Source organism: Carassius carassius, chromosome 14 (assembly GCF_963082965.1).
Source record: "Carassius carassius chromosome 14, fCarCar2.1, whole genome shotgun sequence".
Taxonomy (NCBI): Eukaryota; Metazoa; Chordata; class Actinopteri; order Cypriniformes; family Cyprinidae; genus Carassius; species Carassius carassius.
Window position 1 is genome coordinate 22374132 of NC_081768.1, and position 27663 is coordinate 22401794.

The 27663-nt window shown below is 35.7% G+C and overlaps 1 protein-coding gene across 1 annotated transcript; it reads right to left on the bottom strand.

Annotated features, from left to right (window-relative positions):
• Positions 1-13327: 13327 nt before the first annotated feature.
• On the bottom strand, positions 13328-26742 carry pitx3 (paired-like homeodomain 3). The gene is made up of 4 exons (XM_059566685.1): positions 26511-26742; positions 20495-20621; positions 17658-17863; positions 13328-14671 (listed from the first exon to the last, which is right to left on the bottom strand). The coding sequence occupies exons 2-4, from the start codon at positions 20601-20603 to the stop codon at positions 14105-14107; spliced, it is 882 nt and encodes a 293-aa protein (XP_059422668.1). The 5' UTR covers positions 20604-20621; positions 26511-26742; the 3' UTR covers positions 13328-14104.
• Positions 26743-27663: the final 921 nt, after the last annotated feature.

Below are 27663 nucleotides of genomic sequence, written 5' to 3' on the forward strand. Positions count from 1 at the left end.
AAGGCACCGAACCCCCAACTGCTCCCCAGACGCTGCAGCATTGGCTGCCCACTGTTTGAGGTGTGTGTTCACAGTGTGTGTGTGTTTCACTACTTACTACTGTGTGTTTGCAATTGGATGGGTGAAATGCAGAGCACAAATTCTGAGTATGGATTGCTATACTTGGCCACAAGTCACCACCTTTCCTTTCCTCTTATTTCTGAGACAAAAAAATCTAAATTATGACAAATCAATTATGAGAAAAAGCTGAAATTATGGCAATCAAATTATAAAATAAAATGCCACTATTTTGACAATAAATTACTGGTACCACTGTCATAATTATAATGTCATGCTATGTTGTACAAGAAACACACAAAGAAGATTAATGATAAATAATAAATGATAAAATTAATAAATACACATTATTAAGTGTGACGAGACAAAGGTGGGGATCCAGAAGGCCACAGTGGAGTGGGAGCGACTGAGGACCAAGTAGGAGATGGAGGGAAGGAGGAGCCTGACAGAGCCGGAGGGATGGAGGGACGAGGCAAGTGGCGGGAATTGGTGGCGCCGGATGGTCAACAACTAACCAAGGTGGAGCTAGAGAGATGAGTGAGGCCAGAAGAGCTGGTGGACTAATGGGCCATGGTGGCGAGGAGAGTGCTAGGAGCCATGGTGGAACCGCTGGGTCGAAGGACCTAGGCACAAGGCATCCTCCAGCCATGATGCCGATGGAGAATGGCAGACCCACTGCGATTCGATCAGACATTTGGTAGGCTGAGGGTGAGCAGAGAAGATTATAGGAAGCAGCAGTGGCGGAGTTGAGAAAGCAGGGATGACATGAGGAGGCAGGAGAGGAAGGGTGGGTGGGAATTTTTGAGCACCATGGTTTTCAGGGATGGTATTTTTTATGGGCTTTTAATGCCTTTTATTGATATGGGACAATAGAGTGATAACAGGAAAGCACTGGGAGGAGATAGGGGAGAGGGAACAAGGGAAAGGGCGCATGCTCAGTAGCCAGCTCTCACACCTGCTCAGGCTCTGTCTCCAGGGTGGATCCTTAGCTCTGTCGCTCTCCTCGGCGATGGCTCATTGATTGCAGCAGGCTTTAGCTCTCCATCTGCGGTGGGCTCAGGCTGTTGTTCTGCGGAGTGGGGTGATGGTTGGCTGGGATTCTGGTCAAGTGGTGTTCCAGATCCAGAGGACACCCTCCACAGTTTGCCCCAATCCGGAAAAGGAATTTCAGGTTCTCGTCATGGAAAGGGCTCACAACTGCCTGATTAGCAAACGTCAGAGAATTTAGTTGCCTATTCCATATTCCTTTTTGAAGGTCTTTAATAAATCAACATAGAGATAATCCACAGAAGAAAGGCAGGAATCACACATTGCAATCAGCGTTTACACTGGACAAGGACAAACTGAATCAACTACAACTTAAAGGGGTCATATGATTTGAATATTTCCTTTCTCTTTGGAGTGTTACAAGCTCTTGGCGCATAAAGTAGGTATTATAGATATACTTTGAAAAGACTAAGGTCTCAAATCCAAAGAGATATTCCTTACAAAAGTTAAGACTTGTCCTTACCCTCCCAAAAAGCCTCGTTTAAACATTCCCCCACGTCTACGTCTCTGTGTGGGAAGATTTGCATAACATTGCCCAAATGTTCACGCAAAGAAAGAAGGCGTAACATTTATTCTAGCTGTTGTTGCCACCGCTGCCATGTTTTGGAGATGCTGTGTGTTTCGTTGTGAAAGCAAAACTACTTTGTTTGGCCTTCCAAAATAGAACTAAATCAGCTTCGTCATTCCTAGAGCTGATCCAATCTGGTTGCTGAGGAAATACATCAATTTCGCGCTGTGGATCACTGGATCGGTGTTTCACAGTGGACAAAGCGGGGTCCAGCAAGGGGTCGTCACATGTGGTTGCCGCAAGCCGGCCAGACACTCCTTCGTCGAATCTGCCGGCCATTCCTCACTCAAGCCTGCAGTTTGTGATGCTGTGTGATGCATTTTATGCAGAACTGTTTCCCGAACCTGCAGACTAGCATACAATAGGTCTGTGCTCAAAGGCTGTTCTATAAAGTGGGGCAGTTCCAACTTAGCAAGGACAGTCTGTCATTTCTGACTCACAGCCTGTAAGTACATTTTTTATATTTAATGAATTTACCACTGATGATCCAAACTCGTGTTTTAAGCAGTGTAGTGTGGCGCTTGTTTGTCGTTTTTTTTATCACAATTACAATATGTTAAGGAGTGTAACATTTCCGTCACTCGCTTGAGGTATTCAGCCAATCACAATGTACTGGATAGCTGGTCAATCAGTGTATAACTTGCTTTTTAGAACGATGAGCTTTGTAAAAATCTTCACATTTCAGAAAGGCAGGGCATAGAGGAGCAACAATAATGTACACTATGTGGAAAATAATGTGTTTTTTGAACCTTAAACTGCATAAACACATAGCATTACACCAAATAAATCTTTAAGTAGACAGACCAATGAGGGACTAACGGCTAAATTAACTAGACACAAGATAATCAAGGGGAGACGGAAACTATGTCAAGGAACACACGAGGGACGAAAACACAACAAAACAGTCCAAGGGTGTGACATATAAGGCAGGAAGTTGAAAAAGTCAAAATGATTAAAAACCATAATTATGAAATAAGCTGTCAACATTAAAGCTGAAACCAGTTCTGACATAAAAGATTATAATAGAATTATAAGGTTCTATCTGCATTCAGGGTAGTTTTGAGATATTGAGCTTCAGGGTTTTTGCATTCTATTCAACTGTGTAGATTCAACTGTGTTTTTTTTTTAAATAAAAAGTCCCAAAAAGTATACAACTTTACAAAAGCTATCACATAATGTAAATAAGTTGTCACAGAATAAGAATATGTGAACTAAATTTTGACAAAAATGTCAGATAAAACCCTATTATTACAAGAGGACAAAATAGTCAACTGTGATAAAGGACAAAAATCATCATAATTTTGAGATGAAATGTCAAAATTATAAAATAAAACCAATTCTGACATAAAAGATTAAATTAAAAAGATAAAACATTAAAACATACAAAATATCTTTTGACATTAAAAAGATAAATTATGAGATACTAAATCATAACTGTGATTAAAAATAATTTAATTATTTTTATTAAAGTCATAATTGTGGCAAAGTTAGCATAATGATACTAAATCCTAATTCATATTGCAATTTGAGATGAATGAGATAAAGTCTAAAGTGACGTCACAATTATGAGATAAAAGTCAATTTAGAAAAAAAGATAAAATTATAAGTCAAATTATGAAATAAAAAGTCATTATTATGACCTAAATGACAAGTATCACTGTCATATTTATGAAGCAAAAAGTTGAAGTGATGACATAAAAAACTATTACCAAATCACTATTAGATAAAAAGTAAAAATTACAGCATAAAAACAGTTGTGACTAAATTATGACAAAAAAAGACATTATGAGATAAAATTAAAAAATTACGGCATAAAACCAGTGATAATATAATGGATTAAATTATGACAAAAGGTTAAAACTGTCAGATACATTATGACATACTTAGTCATAATTAAGATTTTAAAAAAATAAAAAATTATGAAATAAAAGTCACAATTATGAGATGAAAAATTTAAATGAAGACATACAAAGTCATTATGAGCTGAAGTTGAAAGTGTGATATAAAAAGTAAAAATTATAAGATAAAATTTTTAAATTTGACTATGTCATAATTATGAATTTGATTATTTTCGAAAGCATGATTTTTTTTTTCTTATGTGACTGTACACCATCTGTTCAAAGGGGAGGGTGGTAATTTACCATGCTTTACAGTGTGGGAACAGCATAGAGTTTATAGGTGTGATCTAGATAAAGCAATCACACCCAAAGGCATTTATGAGGAGTGCAAAATGGGAGATACCATTCCCTGTGGATGTGGAGTCAATGAAGTTATGCTCTGTGTCTTCTCCACAGTTTGTTTGGGACGCCTCCCAAACACGGGATAACAGTATAATTAACAGGGACAGCTGCAGATACGGTCCCTCTGTCAACGGCCACAGCAGAAACCATCCACTGGGCCTGGGCCCAAATCAACTTCTAAAACCATAGAAACCTTTCACAGCCATATCAGTGTCTTGTGCTACAACAGGTGGTCCCTGAAGTCCACAATTCAACCTCCCCTCTTTGTCTCAAGTTGTCACATTAGACCTGCGGACACTCATGTTTATTAGCAAACATCTCACAAACATCTTCTGCTTGGTTTGTATTTTTCAGGCCAAGGTCAAATCCCACTTACAGACCCAAACCTGTCTCTGTCAGAGCAGCGGTATCACGTAAACCTTTGAGGCTTTGGAAGCTGTCGCTGTAGTGCTTATAGGCTCTAAGATGGTCGTCCCAGGCACCTGGAAATGAAGTGCAGTAAAAATAACAGGGAAAAGGAGATAAACCGAATGAAGGGATGAATAGAAAAGAGGAAGAAGATCAGAGAATGGGTCAGAGGGATTTGTCTTGTTTTCTCACACCATGAGTTAACCAGCATGTGTCTAAAGAGTTTAGCTATGTAGCTTTGGCTCCTTCAGTCTTTCTCATCGACCGGATCAAACAGAACAGATTCAGCTGTGGCCTCCGATCCTGTCCCGCTGGAATTGCACAAATGTTGCCACTTGAGCCACTATGTCACTCCAACCCCCATCCGCTAACCCACTCCAGCTGATTTCAAAAGAAACCCGCTGTCGGTTTGAAATGGTGCTTAACCAGTGGTTCTGCTCCACAAAATACTCTGATGCCCTGCTGTCTTGCTAAAAATGACCAGTTGCATGCACATTTATGCATGACAGTGCATAATGCTTAGTTTTCATGGCATAGCGTAATAAATAATGTACCGTGCAAGTCATACTAATCAGTGGTCTTTAAAAGTACAGGAGAACTTTCCTAAAGAGCCAAATATTAAATGCCATTTAATGTGAATATAAAATGTCACTGTGTTGTTAGGAATGTTAGGAATCTCTAATTGTTCTGTTTTAAACAATCTTCTTTTAACCTTCTCACTGTCAAATAATATAATGTAAAGGCCAAATGTGTTTTCCTCAATTAATGTTCAATACTGTATGAGCCACACACACAAAAACAAAAAACCTTAAAATATAAATTGTACGGCCCAAAACTCTATATCTATATTCTATATCTTTGACAAGCAAAAAATAGTATGTGTCCCATGATCTTAAAAACCTGTAGAGGTCTGCTTTAAATGCTTGAAATTCATTTTGTAGAGAAATAACAATTACTATATAGTTTTTATATAGGGAGGTTTTGAAAGAAAAAAAATCCATATTTTGCAAGGATGCATTAAATTGATCAAAAATTACAGTAAAGATTTTAAAATTGTAAAATGACAAGTTATTTCTATTTGAAATAAATGCTGTTCTTCTGAACTTTCAATTCATCAAAGATTTTTTACATTGATTATGATAAGACATGATTTTTTTTTAGCACAAAATCAGCATATTAGAATGATTTCTGAAGGATCATGTGACATTGAAGACTCAAGTAATGATGCTGAAATTCAGCTTTGTATCACAGGAATAAATTTTAATTTACAATATATTCAAATAGAAAATAGTTATTTTACATTGTAGTCGTATTTCACATTATTACTGTTTTTATTTTGTCAAATAAATGCAGTCTTGGTGAGCATAAGACACTTCTTTCAAAAAAATATAAAAAAAACCTAGGGCCCCAAACTTTTGAATGGTAGTGTACATATTTATGTATTTATTTTTCGAAGCATTCATGCAAACTCATTTGTGTTACAATACTGTTTTTAAAGGTTTCTCACAATGCACTTCATGAAGTTGGTTGAGAGAATGAACAGAGTGAGCAGAGCTGGAATATAGACAAAAAAATATCAGATTTAATTTGTTTAGCAGTTGTAAATAGTATTTACATATGTAATTTTGTCTTTAATTAGATTTTGATGCTTTTGTTATTTTTTTCTATTTACAGATGCTCTTATTATTGTTTTAAAAATGTGAAATAAATATATTACAGAATGAGTGGGTGAAAGAAGAATAGAATAGAATAGAATAGAATAGAATAGAATAGAATAGAATAGAATAAAATAGAATAGAATATGGCTTTATTTAATCCAGTTTAAGCTGCGTGGGAAGCCACTGAGCGTTAGCTGTGACCTTGTGTGATGTGCTGTTTACTGTCTGTGTGAATTTCCACTCTGACGACAGATGTTTTGATGTGAATGGAGTCTTGTGGAAGCCTAGTAACTCTAAATAAATGCTTCTCAAGACTATATTATTATCTAAAGACTGCCAAAACATTAGGAGATATGTTTTAATCATTCAACATGCAGCCATACATATTTGGGTAATTGTGAGGATGTCTTGTTTCAGCTTGTTTTATATATTAAGATCATGTGAGTTTCAAGCGCTCTCATGTTTTCCAGTCCACACATACTGTATGTAGTTCACATCTTCAGCTGTCATCATGAGCTGGATGTCAGGCGAGTGCATTTAAATTAAAGGATTTAAAAAACACTTCACACTGTCCAACACCAGCCATTAATAAGTCCTTACACGAGTCAACAGGACAGTTCTCATTGCCTTTGTCAATATATCCATGGATTAGAAATCAGGTCCATCTGGTTGGCTTGTACTTGAATGCATGGATAGGCTGTTTTGTCTATTGGCGTTTCCTAAAAATTCATAGGTTCATATAAAATGTTTGTTAGAAAAAGAGAAACTATTACTACAACAAACCAGCAGCCACATTTGAAACACATTCTTCAAACTATAACGCAACTAAAGCTTAAATACTCTCAAAATATTACCTAAACAAGCACTTTTCCTGTGTAAAGTAAAGCTGTATATTTTTGCATGTTTATAAGAGCACTTATTATGGTAGGAATATATTGAAGTGCATGCTAATTAAGTAAAATGTATTATAGGTTAATATAAATTTAAAAGCATTATTTAACCCATATCTTGACATTTTATTTTCACAAGTGGTTTTAAAAATGAAATTAGACACCTTACCTGCTTTTAATATGCTTTTTAATGTGTGTGTATATATATATATATATATATATATATATATATATATATATATATATATATAAATAAAATGAACACCAAAATGGGACATCTCTTCTTTGACCAAATTACACATTTGTAATGCTGAAATTTACTCTAAATGGCAATATCTCCATACTGTATAATGAGCTTCAATTAAACTTCATTACCAATAGATGGCAGCAGAGTGCATCGTGCACACATGTTCTCTTTCTATCTCTCTGCACTTCTTGGGTATTTATTATTTTTTTTTTTTAACTAATTAAACTAATTAAATAAATAATCACCGCAACAGAAATAAAACAGATGCTTGTAATTAATAAACAAACAATGGTCTATTACAAAGTTTATAGAAAGTTGTAATTCTTACACATGGGACTCATTCTTTTGAGACGCCAAAAGGCTTAAATCATGTAGGCCAAATGGATGAAAATGGATGGCTTAATTATGTCTTTGTTATTGTAAGAATGTTATTATAAAGGTGTACACACAAATAAAGCTGATTATTAGCTAACTGGCAATATTAAACAAAAGTAAAACAATTGAGGCGTAGGCTGTAATTTCTGCTAGATGAGAAGCCTAAATGGCTTTCTAGTAATTGGTTCTCGAGCCCAAGATAATCCTATTTGAAAATACCCTCAAGGTATTTTTGTCTTTGTGAGATGCCTGTGTAAGTACTGATTTATGAAAGGTGTCTGGTGCATTGTGGGACTAATGGGTGAGGCCAACAGCTCTGACAGGATGTAGCACAATACAGTAGGTTTTGATGCCGGTATATTTGAATGGTTAGGGAGACATGTCCGTATGCCAGCGTTTAGGCCGTCACCTATCATTGTATTATTCTGTGCAACTCATAATATTGCTTAAGAACAAAAAATGGATAATTAAAGAAGAAAAAAAATGACATGCAAGATGAAGCAGGCCCTTGTGAAAAAGAAGTACACTTTAGCGTACTTTTAAAAAGAGCACTTATTTTGGAAATAAGACAACTTGAAAGTATATACTTGCGAGTGAACTGAATTGAATGTTTTTGAACACTTAAATGTGTGTTATTTATAATTAATTGTAAAAGTATTTTAGATTAAATTTACATTAAATGCATTTAGCTTAAATGCATTATAGTGCTTTTAGACCCACTTAAGTGGGACTTAAGTTCATCTTTAAATGTAATTTCACTCATACTTTATTTTAACAAACCATTAACTAAGGCTTTTGCCTCTATAAACTCCTAATTTGCTGCTTATTAATAGTTAATAGGTAGTTGTTAATGTATTTTAGGGATTTAGAGTATAGTCATGCAGAATATGTGCTTTATATATGCTAATAAGCAACTAGTAAATAGTGAAAATTGATATCTATACTAAAGTGTGACCATAATTTCAAAATTCAGTTGTCTTTCAAAAATAGTTATAGTGTACTTCTGAATGTACTGACAAGCATTTGTGGTAAAGTAAAATAAACGTTAATATTTTCCAGTTTAATATATTCATAATTGTACATTTGTAAAAATGAAGTATAATTTAGTACATTTGAAATGTATTAACGTTAAATGTAATATCAAAAACATTGTACTGTAAAGCACTGTAAATGTGCTTTAGTGAACACTTCGAAATAAGTGTACTCATTTATTCAAGGCATGACAAAAGATTATTAAAACTTTTTTTAAATTTACTTGACATTATTACAATGTGTACTTAAAGGGATAGTTCACCCAGAAATGTAATCTATGTCATTACGTCCTTTGCTCGCCCTCAAGTTATTCCAAATCTTTATGAATTTCTTTCAGGTGTTGAACACAAAAAGAATATATTTTGAAGAATGTTAGCAACCGAAAAGTTGATAGCAGCCATTAACTTCCATAGGATGTAAAACAAAAATGTAAAAACAAAAGTGTGTTAGGAAACAGCCAAGTTAAGTATACATGAAAGATATGCACACTTAAGTAGCCTTTTACTTCCTTAATATTATATTACCTGCAAGCATAGTTTTTTTTTAAGTACTTTGTATTACACTACAATTCAATGCAATTAAGCACACTTCTTTTTCACGCTAAAGGGAAGAGTGTAAGATACCTGGCATTTCCTGTGGAATTTTAATCCTGCTAATGTATTACAGTCGGGGGGTTTGGACCGCAGCACAGACATGCTCTCCAGGGCAGAAAGGTTTCTTATCTAGAGGAGGAGTGATCGGAAAGAGTACTTCAGATGGTAATCATGCTTGTTTTATCCATGAAATGCTGAACCGGTACACCTTTTAGTTCTTTTGTTGCATGCTTAAATTTTGCAAAATGGTTAGGTGTTTTGTTTTTTTGGCAGCCGTCATGGAAACATCAGTAATGATCTCTATTGTGATGACACTGCTGGTAATTGTGGGGGAACAGCTCTGAGCTCGTATCCTCCCAGGGTGTGAGACGTTGTGTGGTCTTTGAATTTACACCTGCCTCAGGCATCGGTGCATGGGGCCGCTCAAACCATTTCTATTGTATCCATTTTCTAAGCTCAGTCTGATAGGCCACGAAGAGCAATTGCGACTAATCATGTAATGGCAGATTAGCACCTGTTAACACCGTCGTTTTTTGGGGTTAAAATATTTTGGAAGAGCTGTGGACAAAAATAATTTGGGCTGTAAGCAAACTAAGGCTCCAGGTGTCATTTATATAGACTGCTGTACGGATTGAGCTTCAATACATTATCCAGGGGTAATTGTGTCCGTTGTGTATTTGAGAGAATAACGTAAGCTAGGGTTAAAGTGAAATCTGTCATCATTCACTCACCCTCATGGCATTGAACTTAAGGAAATAATATACTTTGAAAGAGTATGCTTGAGTGCAAGCTGAGTGTAAATGTTTTTAAGGATGTTTATGAAAATACATTCGCTTGAGTTTATATGAAATACAAATACTTAAGAGTGCTTTTTTTGATCCACTTAAGTAGGATTTAATACATCTTTATATTTCTATTTTCACAGTTACTGCTATTGTCCTTGAAATATGGTTCCAATATATTTCATGAAAACATTTATGGTAAACTGTATACTTTATTTCTGATGAAAGTTGTATATCATGTTTTTAAATACATTTAATGATGAAGTTGAAATTGAGTAGTCTACTTTGAAATGGACCTTTCCCCTATCACTTCCTGTCAGTTCAGATCTGTCATATCGTAATAAAGACGAAAATGCCAAAAGTATTATTATTATTTTTAAATTTAATATGTAATATAACACCAAGCATCAAGTACTTCACATGTGATCTATGTTAGTCAACACTTCAAAAGAAAAAAAAGTCAACAGATTATTTAAACAAAATGATTTCAAATGGACTTTAAAGTAAAACATTTAAAAAGGTGCACTTAATTGTGTTAAGAAACAAAACTTGAAATGTCTGTCTTTAAGTACACTTAAGTAGCCTTTTATTTCATTAATACGAAACTCTATCTGCAAGTAGTTTTTTTAAGTACTCTTAAGATTTGAAGTACACTACAAGTGCACATTTAATACAGTTAAGCATACTTCTTTTTACCTCTTAGTGTAAATACACAATCATTGCTGTTCTAAATACTTAAATATAGTTTCATTTTACTTCATAAAAGAAATGTGATTAGCATATACCAGATAATTTTGGAAAGATCCTGTCGAGTAGAACTAAAGTGTTTTTCTCATTTTCAAAGTCAAATTTTATTGATGAACTTTCACAATTACAGGCAGATTTCAAACGTTCATTAAACATACTTCTCATTTGCCAAGTCGTGCAAAGAGGTCATGAAACAAGTATTATTGAGACAAGAGAGGCTCCATCTGTCTCTGATCAATTTGTCTTGTTAATAAGTCTGGAGAGGAAGCCAGGCAGACTTTAATTTCTTTAATCCTCATTTGGAACATAGTATAAAAAGACATGACATTTCTTCAGTCTATCTGTCTGTCTGTTTTTATTTTCAATACTAATTATTATGACAAAGGCAACCTGTTCAAACTTCAATTACGTTTATCCAATTTTCAGGTTTAATTTCGTCTTAGTGCCCCATGACATGACTTCACTGTACCATGAACTGAAAAAAAAAAAGATCAAAACCTAATTAAACCACCGACCTCCAACAATATATGCAATTATCCAATCGAGGAGCAGTTCTTTTTATAAAATGCCATACTTATATAAGTGTTAATAATAAGCTTTCATTATTTCAAAAGTAGTCAGCCTTTGTGTTATAAGTTTTATTATATTCTGTTCCATAGCTCTTGGTGGTTCATACTCGGATTATGTTTTATTTATATTTTGCATGTTTTATCGGATGTAAATTAACAACACTTACGTTTGTAAATCTCAATGCTATTTTAAAAAAAGAAATGAAAACTCAAACTGTATTATATGTAATAGTTTCGTGTTGTGATGATATCTGTCAGAAAGTCTTAAGAGACTTATACAGCTTATCACAATGCCTTTGAGTATCCAAATGGTTCTTTCTTTGTCTCTGAAAGCTTTTCATTCACTTTAAGGTAATTGAGGCGTCCCGGCACTTTTGCATGGTGTCGCACTTGAATAAAGGCCACATGCTTCAACACTCTTTGAGTCATTGTTTGGGTGCAGTGCTTGGTTTAAAATGGTTTAAAATAGAGTCCATACCAATAGGTGCTAAATAAATGTCTTGCATGATTAGGCCACATATAGGCCTACTTTATTCAATGCCAAAACCAAATAAATAAAAGCAGTTGTTAAGTTAAAACCATGATTGAAAGTAGGATTTTTGCAGGTCGTGTATATTGTAGATGTGTTTTCTTTTCAGTTCATTTGAGATTTGAGATGTAAACATAAGGGAGCAGCGGATGTTTACCCTGCAGTGAGATATTGATTTGCAGTGCTCAGTGATACATGAGTGTGAGCACAAATGCACAGACTCCACTGCTTTTACTTTGTGTGACAATTCATTTTTAATGGATGCCTCTCCCAAATCAATTTCAAATGCTGGTCCGTCATGCCAGAAAGCTGTACTTATAGGTTGTTGTCACACTATTGTTTAATTTCATTGCATTGTATGTACGTCCTTTAACACTAAACACTCATATTTGCATCTATCCAAACTGGTTTTACTTGCACATTATGTTAGACATGGGGGACAAAAAGCATCTGGCAATAGACAAGAATAACTATATGTCGAAGAAAGGTTTTTGTCCTGTATGTCATATGCTGCTTGCATTATTTTTGCAAGAGAATATTTTCTTTCATGAAGGTAAATGTGTGTATTTATGTCATCCTATAAAAGAATGGTTTTTTTTTTTACGTAAAACATTTGTTTTAGATATGCAATCGATTTGTGTTGTCATGATAGAAATTGAAATTTTGTGTAATGTCTAATTTTTTCCCACGTTTAATATGCCGCATGTGAAGGAGAATATATTTGTTGTTGTTGTTATTATTAGTAATAGTTTTGTTTTAATGTGTTTTAACATATACACACAAATTAATACTTTCCTTTAGGAAAGAGAATGCATTTATTTGTTTGTTTGTTATTTTTGCAATAAATATTGTTAATATAATATTGTAATAACAAGATAATATATATAGAACAATGTTTTAATAAACAATTTCTTTTAATTTGTGTAGATAATTTGACTGGTCTAATTTAGTCCCAAAATAAATCTTTTTGTTCTGAATGTCATATGCAGCATGTATATTTTATGCAATACAACTGAATATGATTTTCAAAGGATAATGTTTCTGTATGTGTTTTTTATTTTTTAGATTCAACTTTTTTTTTTTTTTTTTTTGCAGTTGATTAGTTTTGTCATGATAGAAATGATAAATTGTGTAATGCAATGCCAAATAAGACTGCAGTTTATGTTTTTAAATCCTAGGATGGGTGAGTTCTTGTCTGTTTGTTGTCTAGGCTGAGGTGCAATGGGAGATATAAGGTTGCAATAGCTGTAAACCTGAGCAAGCTCCCCGTCACGTCTCTCCAGAGGGATGACTCTCACACACTTACGTAGTCTTTTGGCATCATTCCCTCGGAAGTACAAGGCATGGCACCAAGAATTCCCCCCCATTACAGGATAGTGAGTGGCACTTGATGGAAGCCCCTCCAAGACTGTAGGTCAAACCGATCAGTGACAGGCCAACGAGAACATCTATATCTCTCTGCCTCCCGCGCTCACTTCTGTTGTTTAACGTTGCCATGGATCTGAGGTTGCGTTGCTATGTCACAAGGACATTGTGTTTTCAACCAGCCCAGTGTGGTGAGTGCTATTTGCTTTCAAAGCATTGGTTATTCATAAAAACAAATAATCATTTATTTTAGGTTTAATGAGACGAAGCAGGCTACACCAGAAAAAGCTTGTTTTATAACAACTGCACTCTTACATACATTATATTACAGTCATAGACTCCCTTTTTTTAGAACACCACACAAATCTATTTACTCAATGGCTTTTTAGTTCATTCTTTAAAAAAAAAGTCCTAATTTTCAGAGCTTTTCTTCTTCCGTATTTATTTAGCTTTTCATCTGAAACTACTCACTGCTAGGTTCCGTCTCGTCATCTTGCAACAACCTTTGACCCTTGACCTCTGACCTTAAGTGAATGGAATTCACAACAAAGATTAAAATTCCTCAAGGAGGAACATGCTCCTCTCATCATTAATACACTACATGTCCGATTTCTTGTTTTTTTTTTTTTGTTTGTTTTTTTATCACATACAATACAAAGTCCATTATGTACATCCTCTCGTCTGTACTGATGGTGAAAACAGGTATTCGTTTGGCTGAGCGCAGTGGAAGTGTTTAGGTCCTCTTTTGTAATTCTCTCTAATCATGCAGTGGACAAAAGCTTTTTAAACAGTTGGTCGGTTCAGCGACAAAGTCTCGACATGTTATCGCATGAGTCCTGGTCCATTGTGAGGCTCCTTTCCTCGTGAAGCTTATTCCTATTCTGTCCTTTCAGAAACTATAACAAGTTCATGATGCCTCGGAGTCAAATGTGGGTTTGGCTAGACAAGAGCTTGAAATTCGGGTTGGGTTTTTCGGAGAGTGCTAGACGTTAGGACTTCATACTGGCCGGTCCACAGCATACTGGCAGGGGCTTAGGTTGGACACGGGGTTCTGCACGGCCGGGTAAGCGAAGTTGGCGTGCTGTTTGGCCTTGAGCCGGAGGCTGGCCAGACTGGAGTTACAGGTGTCTCTGTACATGTACGGACTGGCTGTGGTGGCATAAGGGCAGGCCGCTGCCGACACTGCCGCAGAATTGAGGGTGGGGCTGTTCAGGTTGTTCAGGTTTCCCAGGTTATTGAGGCCTGAGCCCGGCACCCCTGCCACCGCCGAGGGCACCATGGAGGAGGCCATGTTCATGGAAGGGATGGAGCTGGGCGAGGAGAACATTGGCTGGGACGACAGCGGGCTAACATTCATGGAGTTGAAGAAAGGAAAGCTTTTGGCTGACAGCGGGCTGCTGGCTAGGCTCTTGGTGGCCCAGTTGTTGTAGGAATATCCCGAGTACATGTCGTCGTAGGGCTGCATGAGTCCGTTGAATTGGGCGCCGAAGCCGTTCTTGCACAGCTCGGCTTGCTGGTTCCTTTCACGCTTTCTCCATTTGGCGCGGCGGTTTTTAAACCACACCTGTTGGAAAGACAATGAGGAAAGCGTTAAAAACAGGGCTTACATTGGATGTGCATTTAATTCATGCAAAACAACACATTTTGAATACATATTCATAGTGTGCTCCTAATGCCAAATATAAAAGACAGAACTTAAATATTCCGATTCGAGCAAGAAAAGTTCCACCAGGCAGAATTTAAGTGCTTCATTTATTAAACTAATTTATTCACTTACTATGAGTTTCCCCGGTGAGAAATGTCATTAAAGAGCTTCCCTCACATTTAGTCAATTTGATATCCTATTTTAAGGGGATATTGGGTGGATTAAAGTTTTAAGGTGAAAATTTAAATGAATATATTTCATTTAGCTCTCTGAGAAATTATAAAGCTGTTTTCTTGTCTGTCTCTTCCCTTTGACAGTGTTCACAGACTGCAATTAGTAAAGAAACACAGGGGAGGAAAATAAGAAATTAAGAACTCCTTTGAATTATTAGGTTTTAATGCCATCCTTAATGTAAATGTTTTGCTTTAAAAGTAACATCCATTATATGACAGCGGCACCAAAAATGCCTTCCCCATAACTCATGACATTTTTTAATATTAGGAATAGGGATGGGACGGTATGAAAATTTAATATCACGATTATAGTGACTAAAATTATCACGATTATCAATATTATCACGGTTTTGTTGAAACGAGATGAAAGTGTTCAAAAATAGTTGATGCTCACACTGAAAACATTTCAGCAAGTTTTATATTTAATAATCAACAAACAACTAATAAAACAAGCAACTCTATGCACTTAATTTAAAGAAAGATTAAATTCTGTGGCATTTCCTTCCTTACAATGAAAAGTGTAGAAGCATAGAAAAGCATAGAAAAGTCACTGACTTTCGCCATTCCTTCTCGGAAAAAAACATTGTGCGCTGCGCTTGCGTCAGACTGTTGCTGGCTGGACATGATTTAATAGTGAGTTATTAAAACCGCGATAATCAAACACGGTTTTAATGATAATTCATTTTTAAACGATATTACTAACCTTCAGCACATTTTATCACGGTTATCAATAAAACCGGTTATCGTCCCATCCCTAATTAGGAACTTCTAAATAAATATGAGAAAGACATAAACAATCATTTATATTATATGTGACTCAAAGTTACTGTCTTCCCATATTAAAATAAAATCTTAGATAATGATTCAATATTGCTGCACTTGTGCGTGTAATTATACTTGTGATTCAGCCTGTTTTCTGGGAATATTTTATGACATCTTTTATCCAGTGTACTGTAAATGATACCAGTTTATATTGGGAGAGAGGGAATACCCTCCTCTGTGAATGTTCCACTGACACTTCGGCAATGGTGTTTAAAAGCTTCCAAAATAACTGAATGTCAAATATAGTTCAATGGTTAGTGTGTACATTCTCTATATTTTTGGCATACAGGTATTTCATTATATATTAAATGGCTAGAATTTGTACTTGAAGCTATAAAGTTTCTTTATTGAAATATATGGTTCCATTAGGAACTGTTAAAATCTACAGAGCCTCTCAAATACACAAATGTGTCCCTGGACCACAAAACCAGTCTTTAGTGTCAATTTTATGAAATGGAGATTTATAAATAATCTGAAATCTGAATAAATAAGCTTCCAATTGATGTATGGTTTATTAGGATCAGACAATATTTGGCCGAGATACAACTCTAAATACTGAGAAAATCACCTTTGAAGTTGTCCAAATGAAGTCTTAGCAATGCTTATTACTTATCAAAAATTACATTTTGTTGTATTTACAGTAGGAAATAAGCTAAATATCATCATGAAACATGATCTTTACTTAATACCCTAATGATTTTTGGCATAAAAGAAAAATCAATCATTTTGACCCATACAATGTTTTTTTGGCTATTGCTACAAATATACCCCAGCGACTTAAGACTGGTTTTGTGGTCCAGGGTCACAAATGATCTTTATAGTGGAACAATGTTCTTTAGATTATTCTTCACACTAAAAAAAAATTATTCTTTTAAGAACTGTTCAATGAAAAGTACAAGGTGCTTTGCTGTGGAACTTTCATCCAGCATCTCCAAAGTTCTGTTGACTTTAAATTACAAAATCGTGAGTGAATGCTTAACAAATGTACATCCCTCCTCTCGACATTAATATAATGAAAGTAAAAACCAGCATCAATTGGAGAAGAACCCTTTGCAGTCATGTGTGGTCCATTGTGGGTTTTTTTTAAGTATCCTGGGTCAAGCTGGCATCAGGTCAGAGCCATGATTTAGGGTTTGTGAGTTTATTAGGAGCACATACTCTATCAATTGCGTAAATCAATATGACAGCAGAAGCATGCGGAATATGTGGCATAGGGTTCCAGCTGGGATTACTGAAATACATGCACAGTTCAGGAGGCCACTGACAGACATTAGGAAAGGGGTATCTCTACCTCTGTTGTTCTTTCAAAATAACAACCAAGACTGTGTGCTATGTGACCTTTCCTCTGGCCAACATGAATTTGATCCATTAGATGCGCGCCAGCCGAGGAGGTAGCGATTGTATTGTCATGCATCAGAACGGGAGCCCACCTGCTCTCTTTGTGAGCTTCACCCATCAAACTTATGCTTTTTGTTGGGACAGAAGGTCACAAAACTTTTCTAGGCTTTTCTAAGCACGTTACATCACAAATCTCAATTTAGCAGTATTCTGGAAACAGACAAAAATTTTTAAAAAATGCCACAGCCAATACCAAAGCCGATGTCTAGTGTTTAAGTGTTCCTGAAAATCCTGGAATAGCCCGGGCCTATAATTTATGTCCCGTGGTTCAAAAGGACGCCCTTTCATTACACACAGTTTCCAAATGCACTGTAGTGACAGCATAGTGAGCATAATTTCTTATCTTTGTCAGTCAGCGTGTCAACTCAGTGTGGTTTTGGATATAGCATCTGCAAATTTTTCCGAATGTACTGTGTAGCAATGCAGTGGTTTAGCTTGGCAGGGACACGTACCCGTACTCTTGCTTCTGTGAGGTTGGTCCACACAGCGATCTCCTCTCGCGTGCTCATGTCAGGATAGCGGTTCCTCTGAAAGGTGGCTTCAAGTTCCTGGAGCTGCTGGCTGGTAAAGTGTGTCCTTTGCCGGCGCTGTTTTTTCTTTAAAGAGCTGTCCTCTGGGTTCGACTCATCTGTGTGGTTCTGATGGGACTTCTCTGTGTCTGTATGGGTCACAGGAAAAGGCATTAATGAAACACTCTTAAACTGGCATGGTTCCTTGAAGAACCTTTAACATTGTACAAAAGCTTCTATAGTGGAAAAAGTTTCTTTAGATTATAAAATGTTCTTATAAAAAAAAAAAAAAATAAGGAACCTTTATTTTTAATTATGCACATATACACAAGTCCCACTATTATAAAAATATAATAGATTACAAAATAAGCTCTGGATAAACATATATGTGTTAAATACAAAAAAGCACTTTGTTTCTGTTTGGCTTGAAAACAGGACAAGATCAACTGCGGTGTTTTTTGTATGTCTGATGAAAATCATCCCACTGTGGTGTAGAGTTCTTCAAATTGCAAATTCAAGACCCCACAGAAAGGGCTAAATTAGCTGACCACATAATCCTGGGATCAGCCATTAGTGACAGGGCAGGTTTGGGGCTGTTTGGCAAGAGCTTAACTCTCTAGGAGCAGTTCGAACTAATCAGCAAGCTTTCCAGGACTCAACAGGGCCTCTAGAAAACCAACAAGACATCATGCTGCCATCTGTCAGTCCACAGATAGGCTATACCCTTAACTCTTTAAAACATCATCTATTAAGAAGAAGGCACAAAAAATAAAATTAATTAAATCTTAAAATAACAAGATCAATATATTTTAAGTTAAACTAAAAAATAGTTTATTTGAGTTATTGTAACTTGACAACATGGATGAAGGATGAAAGAAGAAACTGATGAGAAATCAGAGAAACTGTGGGTTTGTAGGTAGGCTATCTGTCTTTTCAGTGACAGAACGTGTGTAACCTAAATTAAGGAGAGGAACACTGAACCTTCAACACCGACCCGCTATTTCTTCAGTCGCTTTGTTGAATTACTGGCAACATTTTGAAGTCATTAATATGTTGTTCAGTTGTAGTTCGTTTTGTGTTAAATCTGTTACATATTGTCCATGAAAACAGATCAGGAAGCAGTTGACTGAAAATACACGTGTTCACTATTCGTTCAACACCTCAACCAAAAACCCCGTTCTATTAAATTAGAAAAAATATAGGCCTATTATTCCGAATTCTTTTATTTTATAACTATGATGTTCAGACTGAATTTAAATTATTGATTGGGGCCATTTTTTAAATAAACATTTGATTAAAAAAATGACTAATAATAACTTTTTATAAATGCAGTGTAAAGATGGCTTAACATCTCTTTTACTACAAAGCATGCACTTATCAGAAATGTGGTAAAGCTTCTGAAAGAGTAAAAAGTCTAAATAAACCCATAACAAAGTAGGCTGTAAATAAAAGGTGGAAATGCATGATTAGGCTATAATTAAATAGCTAAATCTAGCCTAATAGTTTTTAACTGAGTGGCGTTCACTATTTTTGTGCTGTTCATTATTTATTAACGGGCGACGGCGACCGCTCTTTATGAGTTTATATGTTTCTAAAAATGTAAACGTTACAAAGCCACAAATTCTTCGTGATATATGATATGATATGATATGATATGATATATTAGGCGCATAGATATCTTACTGATGTAGGCCTAAATTGCGATCAAACTTTAAACGTTGTTTTATTTTTATTTATTTATTTTACAGGAGACCTCCGCTGCTAGGTTCAAAATTATAAAAAGCAGGTAGGCTAACACTAAAATCGCTTTGCTCATTCTGTTAATATATTTTAACAGTCAACCTAATTTTTGCACCGACCTCCGCGTTGAAACTGTTAAATTGTAACGCGTTAGTCTATACAGTTTAACACAGACTGCCTATAAGCTTATTAACAGTAATTTAAGTCGACAAATAGACGTTTTTCCTAGTTTGTTTATGAATACACAATCCTCTGTCATGCAGTGTCTCAGTCAAGTGCTATCTCCTTCAGACCTCTTTTCACAGGTGTTTAGGTTTATTCGTATAGGCCTACCGACTGAATCATTTGGATACCAAATTTGAGGCACAGAAATGAATAATTTATGCACCGTTCCATCGGCACGTGACTGGCTAGCCGGGATCTTCTCCTTCAAATGACTGTCATCAGTAGGCTTCACAATGCACACAGAAAGACTGTCCAACATCTGTAAAATGTAGACCTAGATTCAAATGACCTAAGATTATTCAAAACTACAACCAAAGATGCGGTGCTGTTATTACTAGCCCAACTCAACTCCAACACGAATTAAGTGGGGAAGAACGCAGTGTGCTTTAAAATACTCAGAATGAGAAAATACAGAATGAGCCTTCAGATGCTTCAGTCACGCATTTAGGTCGAAAAGCTGGATGTGGACTACATCTCAAAACTAGAAAATGAGGGTTTGCGTTACGATGAATATTTACAAAATTGCTAATTCTGTACATAGCATATAGACACAGTCTTAAAATAAGGCTTCTTTATTGGCATCGGTGGTTCCACAAAGAGCATTTATCGTCCAGAGAACCTTTCAATCAAAAAAAAAGGTTCTTTGGATTATTAAAATGTTCTTCACACTAAGAAAAAAAAGTTTATTTTCAGAACTGTCACTGAAAGGTTCTTTATTTAACCTCTTCTTTATTCAAATTAATTTTTAAGCCTAGGCTAGTGTCTAATATATGAATGCGTTGTTGTGTATTAATTAAAGATGAAGATGAACTGACCACTGTTGTCTTGGCCTTTGCATCCCGGATCATGCTGAGGAGTCCCGGAGTCTGAGAGAGACAGTGCCGGGCTACGAGCCTCACTGTCCGTTAGAAGGTTAAAATCCATCACCTCGACCGCCAGGCTCTGCGAACAGCACAAAGACATATTTACATTAATGATGATTCACCAATAAAGATACACAAGCTCAGGCTATTGGCTAATACACATGAGACTGCATTGTTTGCTCAGGTTCACTGTGACGCAGCTCATCTTGTGATCACTAGGCCTAAATAAAAGATACTAAATACTTTTATGCATAGATTTTTCGATTTTGCATGCTCTTGTTAATCCAAATTCCTTAAATATACATATAGCCTAATAATTCACGATTGATCAAATTCACAATTGACTGGAAGCTCCAAGAACCCATTTAATAGAACAGAAATAAACAGGTTAAATGGATGGAAACATATTTTCTGTTATATAAGGTTGTAATGATGAAAAATAATTTTCACAATCTGACTGTCCGTTTATCATAATCAATTGACTTCGATGTTATTATTATTATAAGGTCTATAATAATAATACATCTTTATTTAGGCCTATTTATTTATTTTTACTGGTAATTTTTGTAAGAATGGTACAAGCGAGACGAAAACAGAGTAGCCTAATAAAACGTAAGAACCTACGAGAAATTAAACATTAGCTAATAAATAAACCCACGTCTAGACTAAATCAGAACAGCTAGATAGGCAACAATAAACCGAATCCACAATACGAATGATTTGCATGTTTCATCGTATCAAATGAGATGTAGTAATGAAGGCCAGCGCATTGCTTTGTGTTGCAAATCTCTAAAATGTCAGGCAGGGTTCATCCGTGTACAACTGTCTGAAGATGTTTTGGACAACGAGCAACAACGTTGAAAATTACGTGAAGCAACCAGCCTAGTAATAGAGCCTAAAATAACAGCTTGTTTATTTATGCTACACCCTAGAGATTTAGAAACATAATCACTGCTGCGTCTTGAAATCTGTGATGTGACTGAATGAAGAGTGAAAACAGATTAGAATTCAGCAAAAAGCACTTAAACTCGCGCGTAACTGAAGGCTTTTGTGATTTCCTGTTTTTTGTTTGCTGTCGGATTTCACCTCTTTTGAATGATTCATAAATTGTTAAAGCCGTAAAGGTAGGCTGATATTTGCATAAAATAAATATTAAAATTAAAATATTTTTTTTAATTGGCTTTTTCTCCACACTTTTGACCTCCATTTTTTTATTATTATTTTATTTATTATTAAACTTCTTCATCATTACGAACTCAAACACACACACAACATGCATGCTTATTCCCATTTTCCAACAAGTATCATTAGCTGAAACGTATCTCATAGAGATACATGGACATTTTCTTATATGTAGAAATATAGCTACTCTATCAATGAATCAAAAAAAGAAGCGCAGGTTTCTACATTTCCCTGAAGCGTTGTCTGAACAGCGCGTAAAAACGCTCATAATAAAAGAACGGATCGGTCAGGTTCACTTGCTTTCACAGACATCAAAGGACAATAAATATACGCACATTCAGTTAAAATCTACCCTAAACGAGAAAATAAAAACATTGGTTAAAAACTAATTTAAAATAATAATCCACTGCGCATGCGACATGATATGCCTGAATTTACTTGGCAGATCCCTTCATGTGGGCCTTTAATTTAATAAGAATAATAATACAGCCTATTATACTTCTATTTATTCACATATTTTTTTCTGCAGTAAGTTTAAAACTGATATTCAATTTTATTTTTATTTTTTTAGTGAGAAGTAAATGAGCGCCCTTTTTCATCGCCCATTTCTCTCACAGTGCACTACTGTGCATGTACACCATGGCAACATTTCAGCATTATTCCTGCATTTAGGGAGTTAAATAAATGTGGATATTGGAGAAAGTTGTGACCTTAGTTCAGCACCATAAGACCTGACAGCTCCGCAACGACACGCTTAATGTTCTAATTAAAACGAGCGACACAATATCGGCCATTATTACACAGCTAAATTATGAACGCTTTATCAACATTATTTGAACCTAGGCCTACTGTATTCAACAATAGTGTCTCAGTACATACACCAGCCCAGTTATTCAGAACATACTTTCGTTAGTTAGTGGAATATTAATGGAAAGTTAGTAAAATATTAATTCAAGTGTATATTCACTATTATAAATGGAATTTCAGAACGTCACCAATTCTTCCTTTCTTGTTTTATGTAAAACCAATAAAACCTACTAAAACATGGAATCCTCCATCAATTGATAAAGCAGATTTCAGTAACAAACAATGCCATACTAGTGATCACGGAAGTGTTCAGTATTCATGAGGTGACAGACCCTGAGGATGTTGAGATTATCAGTGGTGATAAATAGACGACAGGCTAACATGTTATATCACTGATTTGAACACTTTCTACACGTAAAACTAGTGTTTACTGCAAATCACATTTCCAAGTATGTTTTGTTGTTAGTTGATAAACAGTGAAATTCTATTACATATGGTGAAAATACAACAGAATATGTTTAGTAGATATGTTGTTATCAATAAAAAAATGCAATAATTTAAATTGAAGAAAAGCGTGTTCATTGTACATCAGACTGTTGAAAGATGTGCTGAAAACACTTAGGCCTAGATACTCAATATAACGAATACTTAAAAGAAAACATTTGCATAACAAATATGTGCTTTACCAAAGCAGGGTGTCCTGTTAAATTATAATGATTTGTTTCAGAGCACAGGACGGCATGCCATTTGATTTCACAGATTTTACAGATTTATATGATGCGGTCAAATTTAAATTAATTAATTAATTCATATTCATCACAAAAAATATGATTTTTTTCTATATTCTACAGACATTGTTCTAGCACTACACTTTCTTGCTACATGCACCTTGTTAATTATCAATCAAAATGTCTTTCTTTTTTTTAATAAAATACGACCACTTTTCTTTTAAATCTAATTAACAATTGATGTAACTTGCCTTGTAAGTGCAGCTGGCCTGTGGGGAGGATACCATGAGAATGCTGAATTACAATCTGAACTATAGATATACTTCAACACATACCCAGAGTGACTTTGGCAGGCTGCTCAGATGTTGTATCTTTTGGCCCGTGCTATAGGTGATGTCCTAAGCAAGGTGTCAATGCACCCCGACCCCTTGCCAGGAATTATGACATTATTACATTTCAAACTCTATCAAGGGTCCTCTAAGGATAGTGGGCTAACAAGGCCAGTGATCAAAGACTCCATGCAAATGCCACAGATGAACTGATAGATAGATTTCTTCAATGTAAAAAAAAAATGGAGAGACCAAAAGGAAAGTGACCAGGTTTTTCTGACCTTGGTTTATCTCATGGTAGCCTATGTATAGAACTGGCTTAACCAATTGTCCATGAATATCTAAAGGGGTTGTTTTCATATTGTTAAAAGGTTAATGGACTACAATAATAATAATAAACTATTATAATATTTATGATAATTTTATATGCTATTAATATCATTATTATTTCAATTATTTTTAATTGTTCTCATTTGTAAGTCGCTTTGGATAAAAGCGTCTGCTAAATGATTAAATGTAAATGTAATTTTCTGTTAAAAAAAGTTTGGCTCAAACTTTATGTCTCTCTTTGGAGGTGCACATCATGTGTTGATGCCAGTTGGAGAAAGGAAATGTAAGATGGTTTTGAGATATTCGTAGGTTGGAATGCATGTCAGTGAGGGGGCAGTTTACACGACATCAATCTCATTAAAATATATATCTCTAATAAGAGAAGAGATAATGGAGGTACAATCCTCTCGTTTTTCAGAAGATTGCTGGGTCCATCTGTTGGTTCGACGGAGGCAGACAGCATACATTTCCACGGGCTGCTGCATTATCTCAGGAATTATTCATAAACGCGTTCAGAATTAATTCCTTGGATTAAGAGTTGATTAAGATGTGTGTCACTTTGCTGTCTGAGAACTTATTAAGGGCCCACTCGAGCCGGCGGCAGATGGAATTTCTACCCAGTGTTTGTAGATGTTAATTTCTCCCCTCCTAACACCCATTTGCATTTGGCTGTGTATGTCTTTTCCTGCACGCACAGCTCCGATTATCCGTGTGCGGCGAGACGCTCTTCGGGAGGAGATGCTAAGATCGGTCGGGTTTATTCCATTACACCGTGCGCACGCACTATTCACGTGCACGCACTATTCACGTCCGACTGAGAGAGCGCTACAAATGTTTTTGGTAGGCTAGGCCAAATGAAATTTGCAAACATCACACCCACAACAATTCTTGAGATGTTTTTTTTCGTGAACAGAATAAAAAAAAGAAGGTAGGCCTGTATGTTTTTGAGTAATTTTAGATATATGACTGCAGCTAAAGCAAAAGCATATGCTTCTACTTTGTGTATTAAAGGCAACATGAGACATTATTGGCTAATCAAACACAAGAGCGTCACGCACTGTTCTGTGCGTCTGTGCGCGTGGTTTAACAATGTAGGCTAATATTTAATAGATATGTAGGCTAATAGATATTAAGCGTGTAGATATCTAAATGTAGATATTTCGATTTTATGGTTGACTTTTGAGCATTTGTTTTTAGTTTAATGATATTTAGCGTTTCTAAAACTGGCTAAATAAATATTGTTGACAAATATTCAACAGCCATTTATCATAAACGATCTACAATTTAAATACTGAAATAAAAAAACAACTAAGACAAAAAAAAAAGCCTAATCGGATGCATTTTTGATCTCACGTTTTTGATACTCTCACAAAAATGTTTCAGTCAATCTTGTTTGACTATGTCGCCGCATGTAAATTTGTATAAACAGGTGCGTTTGCCTGAGTATTTGACATTTTTTTTTTTTGCAGAACCGAAATGCCCCCGAAAAACTCTATGAAACTTATTGTCAGTTGCGCATGCCATTGTTCATTAATAACACATTTGTAAAGCGAACTGTTTTAAAATAGGCTATAGCTAATATGATTCGTTTTTATACAAAATAACTGATTTCACTTGGCGCGGGTTGGACTCTCGGGTCTCCTACGGCTTCGGAGCACCTGCCACCTATCAGTTTGGGTAGGCTATATTGCATAAATATTTTCACTTAGCCTATAACAGACAATCCCGAAAAACCCCTGTAGGCAATACAGCAAAACAGAAAGAGAAATTCGGAGATATTTTGGCAGAGGTTTTATTTTACTATTGTTGTTTTTGAAATTCAATAAACCTATATGAGTTGGCTGTATGACCGTTGTAATTATTAAAAAGATAGCCTTACAAAAGTTTTACTAATCGCAGACAATTCAACAAATTTAGCTGAAGGCACAAATTGACTTAAAGTTAACTTTAACAAAAATCCATATAAGCTAACAGACTAATTTAAAACATTTAAAGACTTCACAAGACAGCGTTTAACTTAAAAAAAATTATCCGTGTTATAAAGATTTAAACAGGGTTTGTTAAGTCAAAATAGCTATAATGCAGACATCATGTAGCCTAGAAACTTGCTTCGGTGGTTTTTTGTCAGTGTTAACAAGTCGAACAACACTGATAACCTATAATCTATATTTTAAATAGTCTATAAATAGGCCTAGATTAAATATTTTAACCGTAAAATAAAAACAATTCAAGTATTATAACCCTAAAGACAAGATATTGCACATTTTAAAGTAACCTGTAACCCAATAGTTTAGCTTATGTACGTGCTGCACTTATAGGTTTGTACACTCGGTTCAGCCGGACATCATCACATTAACTTTAGCCCGATGACAAACGACACTCGCTCGCTCGTGTTTCTCCGCGGTCTCCAGTCAAAGCTGGCTCTTCGTGAGCGATACATGTGCCACGATCCTTTTTGTCTAACGCGACAAGTCTGGACTCAGGTAGCCTGTTTTTGAGAGACTGGAAAGAGACAACATCCCCACAGCTCCCCTGTCGCATAAGAGCACATATCATCAGCACCACAGTGATTTTTGTCATGCATCTACTCACATGAATCCCGGTCTAGTGGAGGTAATCCTCGAAAAATTGACAACTTTTTGCGTTTACGCGTGTTAGCTGCTTTTCAGAAACGACGCAGTCGTTAAGTAGAAAGTTCCTTAGGATGAGCAAACAAAACGAGACAGTTTTCCCTTTCTCTCTCTCTCTCTCTCTCTCTCTCTCTCTCTCTCGGTGTTGTCTGTCATAAGTTTTTAGCGGAGAGTGAAGGTTAGATCCCCATGCAGAGGGGGACTGACTGCTAAATATCTCGTGCGACAGGTCCGCAGCAGAAAGGAATGCCCACCCCTTGATTCTCTCTCTCTCTCCAGACCTTTCTCTCTTTCTCTCACAAGCGCTCGCTAAACATACACATAGGGCTGTTCGATTCCACAATTTTTGGAATCGATTCCAAGAATCGATTCCTCACTATTGTTTTCGATTCTTTTCCAACTCTTTTTTTTTAGATTAAAAGGAACCTAATCTCACCATGATGACTGCAGGATAGGTCGTATAATGTATCCTTCCTATAATATGAAGCTGAAAAAAAAAATTGACGATACGAAAATTTTTGTTTTTTCAGCTTTGCCCGTGAAATTAGTCATAGCGTCGGGTGAGCTCAGCAGGGACATGCGTTTATCGCATGATTTAAATAAGACCTGAAGTGTCTAAAATAAATGTGCACAGTTCAGCTGAATGATGAAGTTTACTTTGTATACTTTGCATAATATTAACAAACCGTACACTGAAACAAAATAACCAGAACATTAATGACTGATAGAGCTCTGTCAATCAGATCCGCTCTCGTCCACTGATCTATGCTCGTGTATATATATATATATATATATATATATATATATATATATATATATATATATATATATATATATAATTGAAAATAATCTTTTATCTCACAATTGTTGTAATTATGGCTTAGGTGAATTGTGGTTCTGAAACGAAAGGCTACATCCTAAAATTCAAATGATCAGTGCCAGCTCGTTTTATTTATGTTTATTTTCGTGAATTTAAATGTGTGCAGCCTTTGTCGGATTTAGCCTTCCGTTAGAGAGACTCCCATAGATAAGCTTTGTTGAACTGAAAAATACTCTGAATGAGGAGTCGATTCCCCTTGATGGAATCGATTCCAACCTTTGGAATCGACTCTCGA

Bases quoted from the DNA above. Each gene is read 5' to 3' on its own strand.
- pitx3 (XM_059566685.1), bottom strand. From the start codon at position 20,603: ATGGATTTTAACCTTCTAACGGACAGTGAGGCTCGTAGCCCGGCACTG. The intron at 17,864-20,494 runs GTCAGTTCATCT...TGACCCATACAG, and splicing joins CAAAGGCCAAGACAACAGTG to ACACAGAGAAGTCCCATCAG. The intron at 14,672-17,657 runs GTACGTGTCCCT...TCTTTCCAACAG, and splicing joins TCACAGAAGCAAGAGTACGG to GTGTGGTTTAAAAACCGCCG.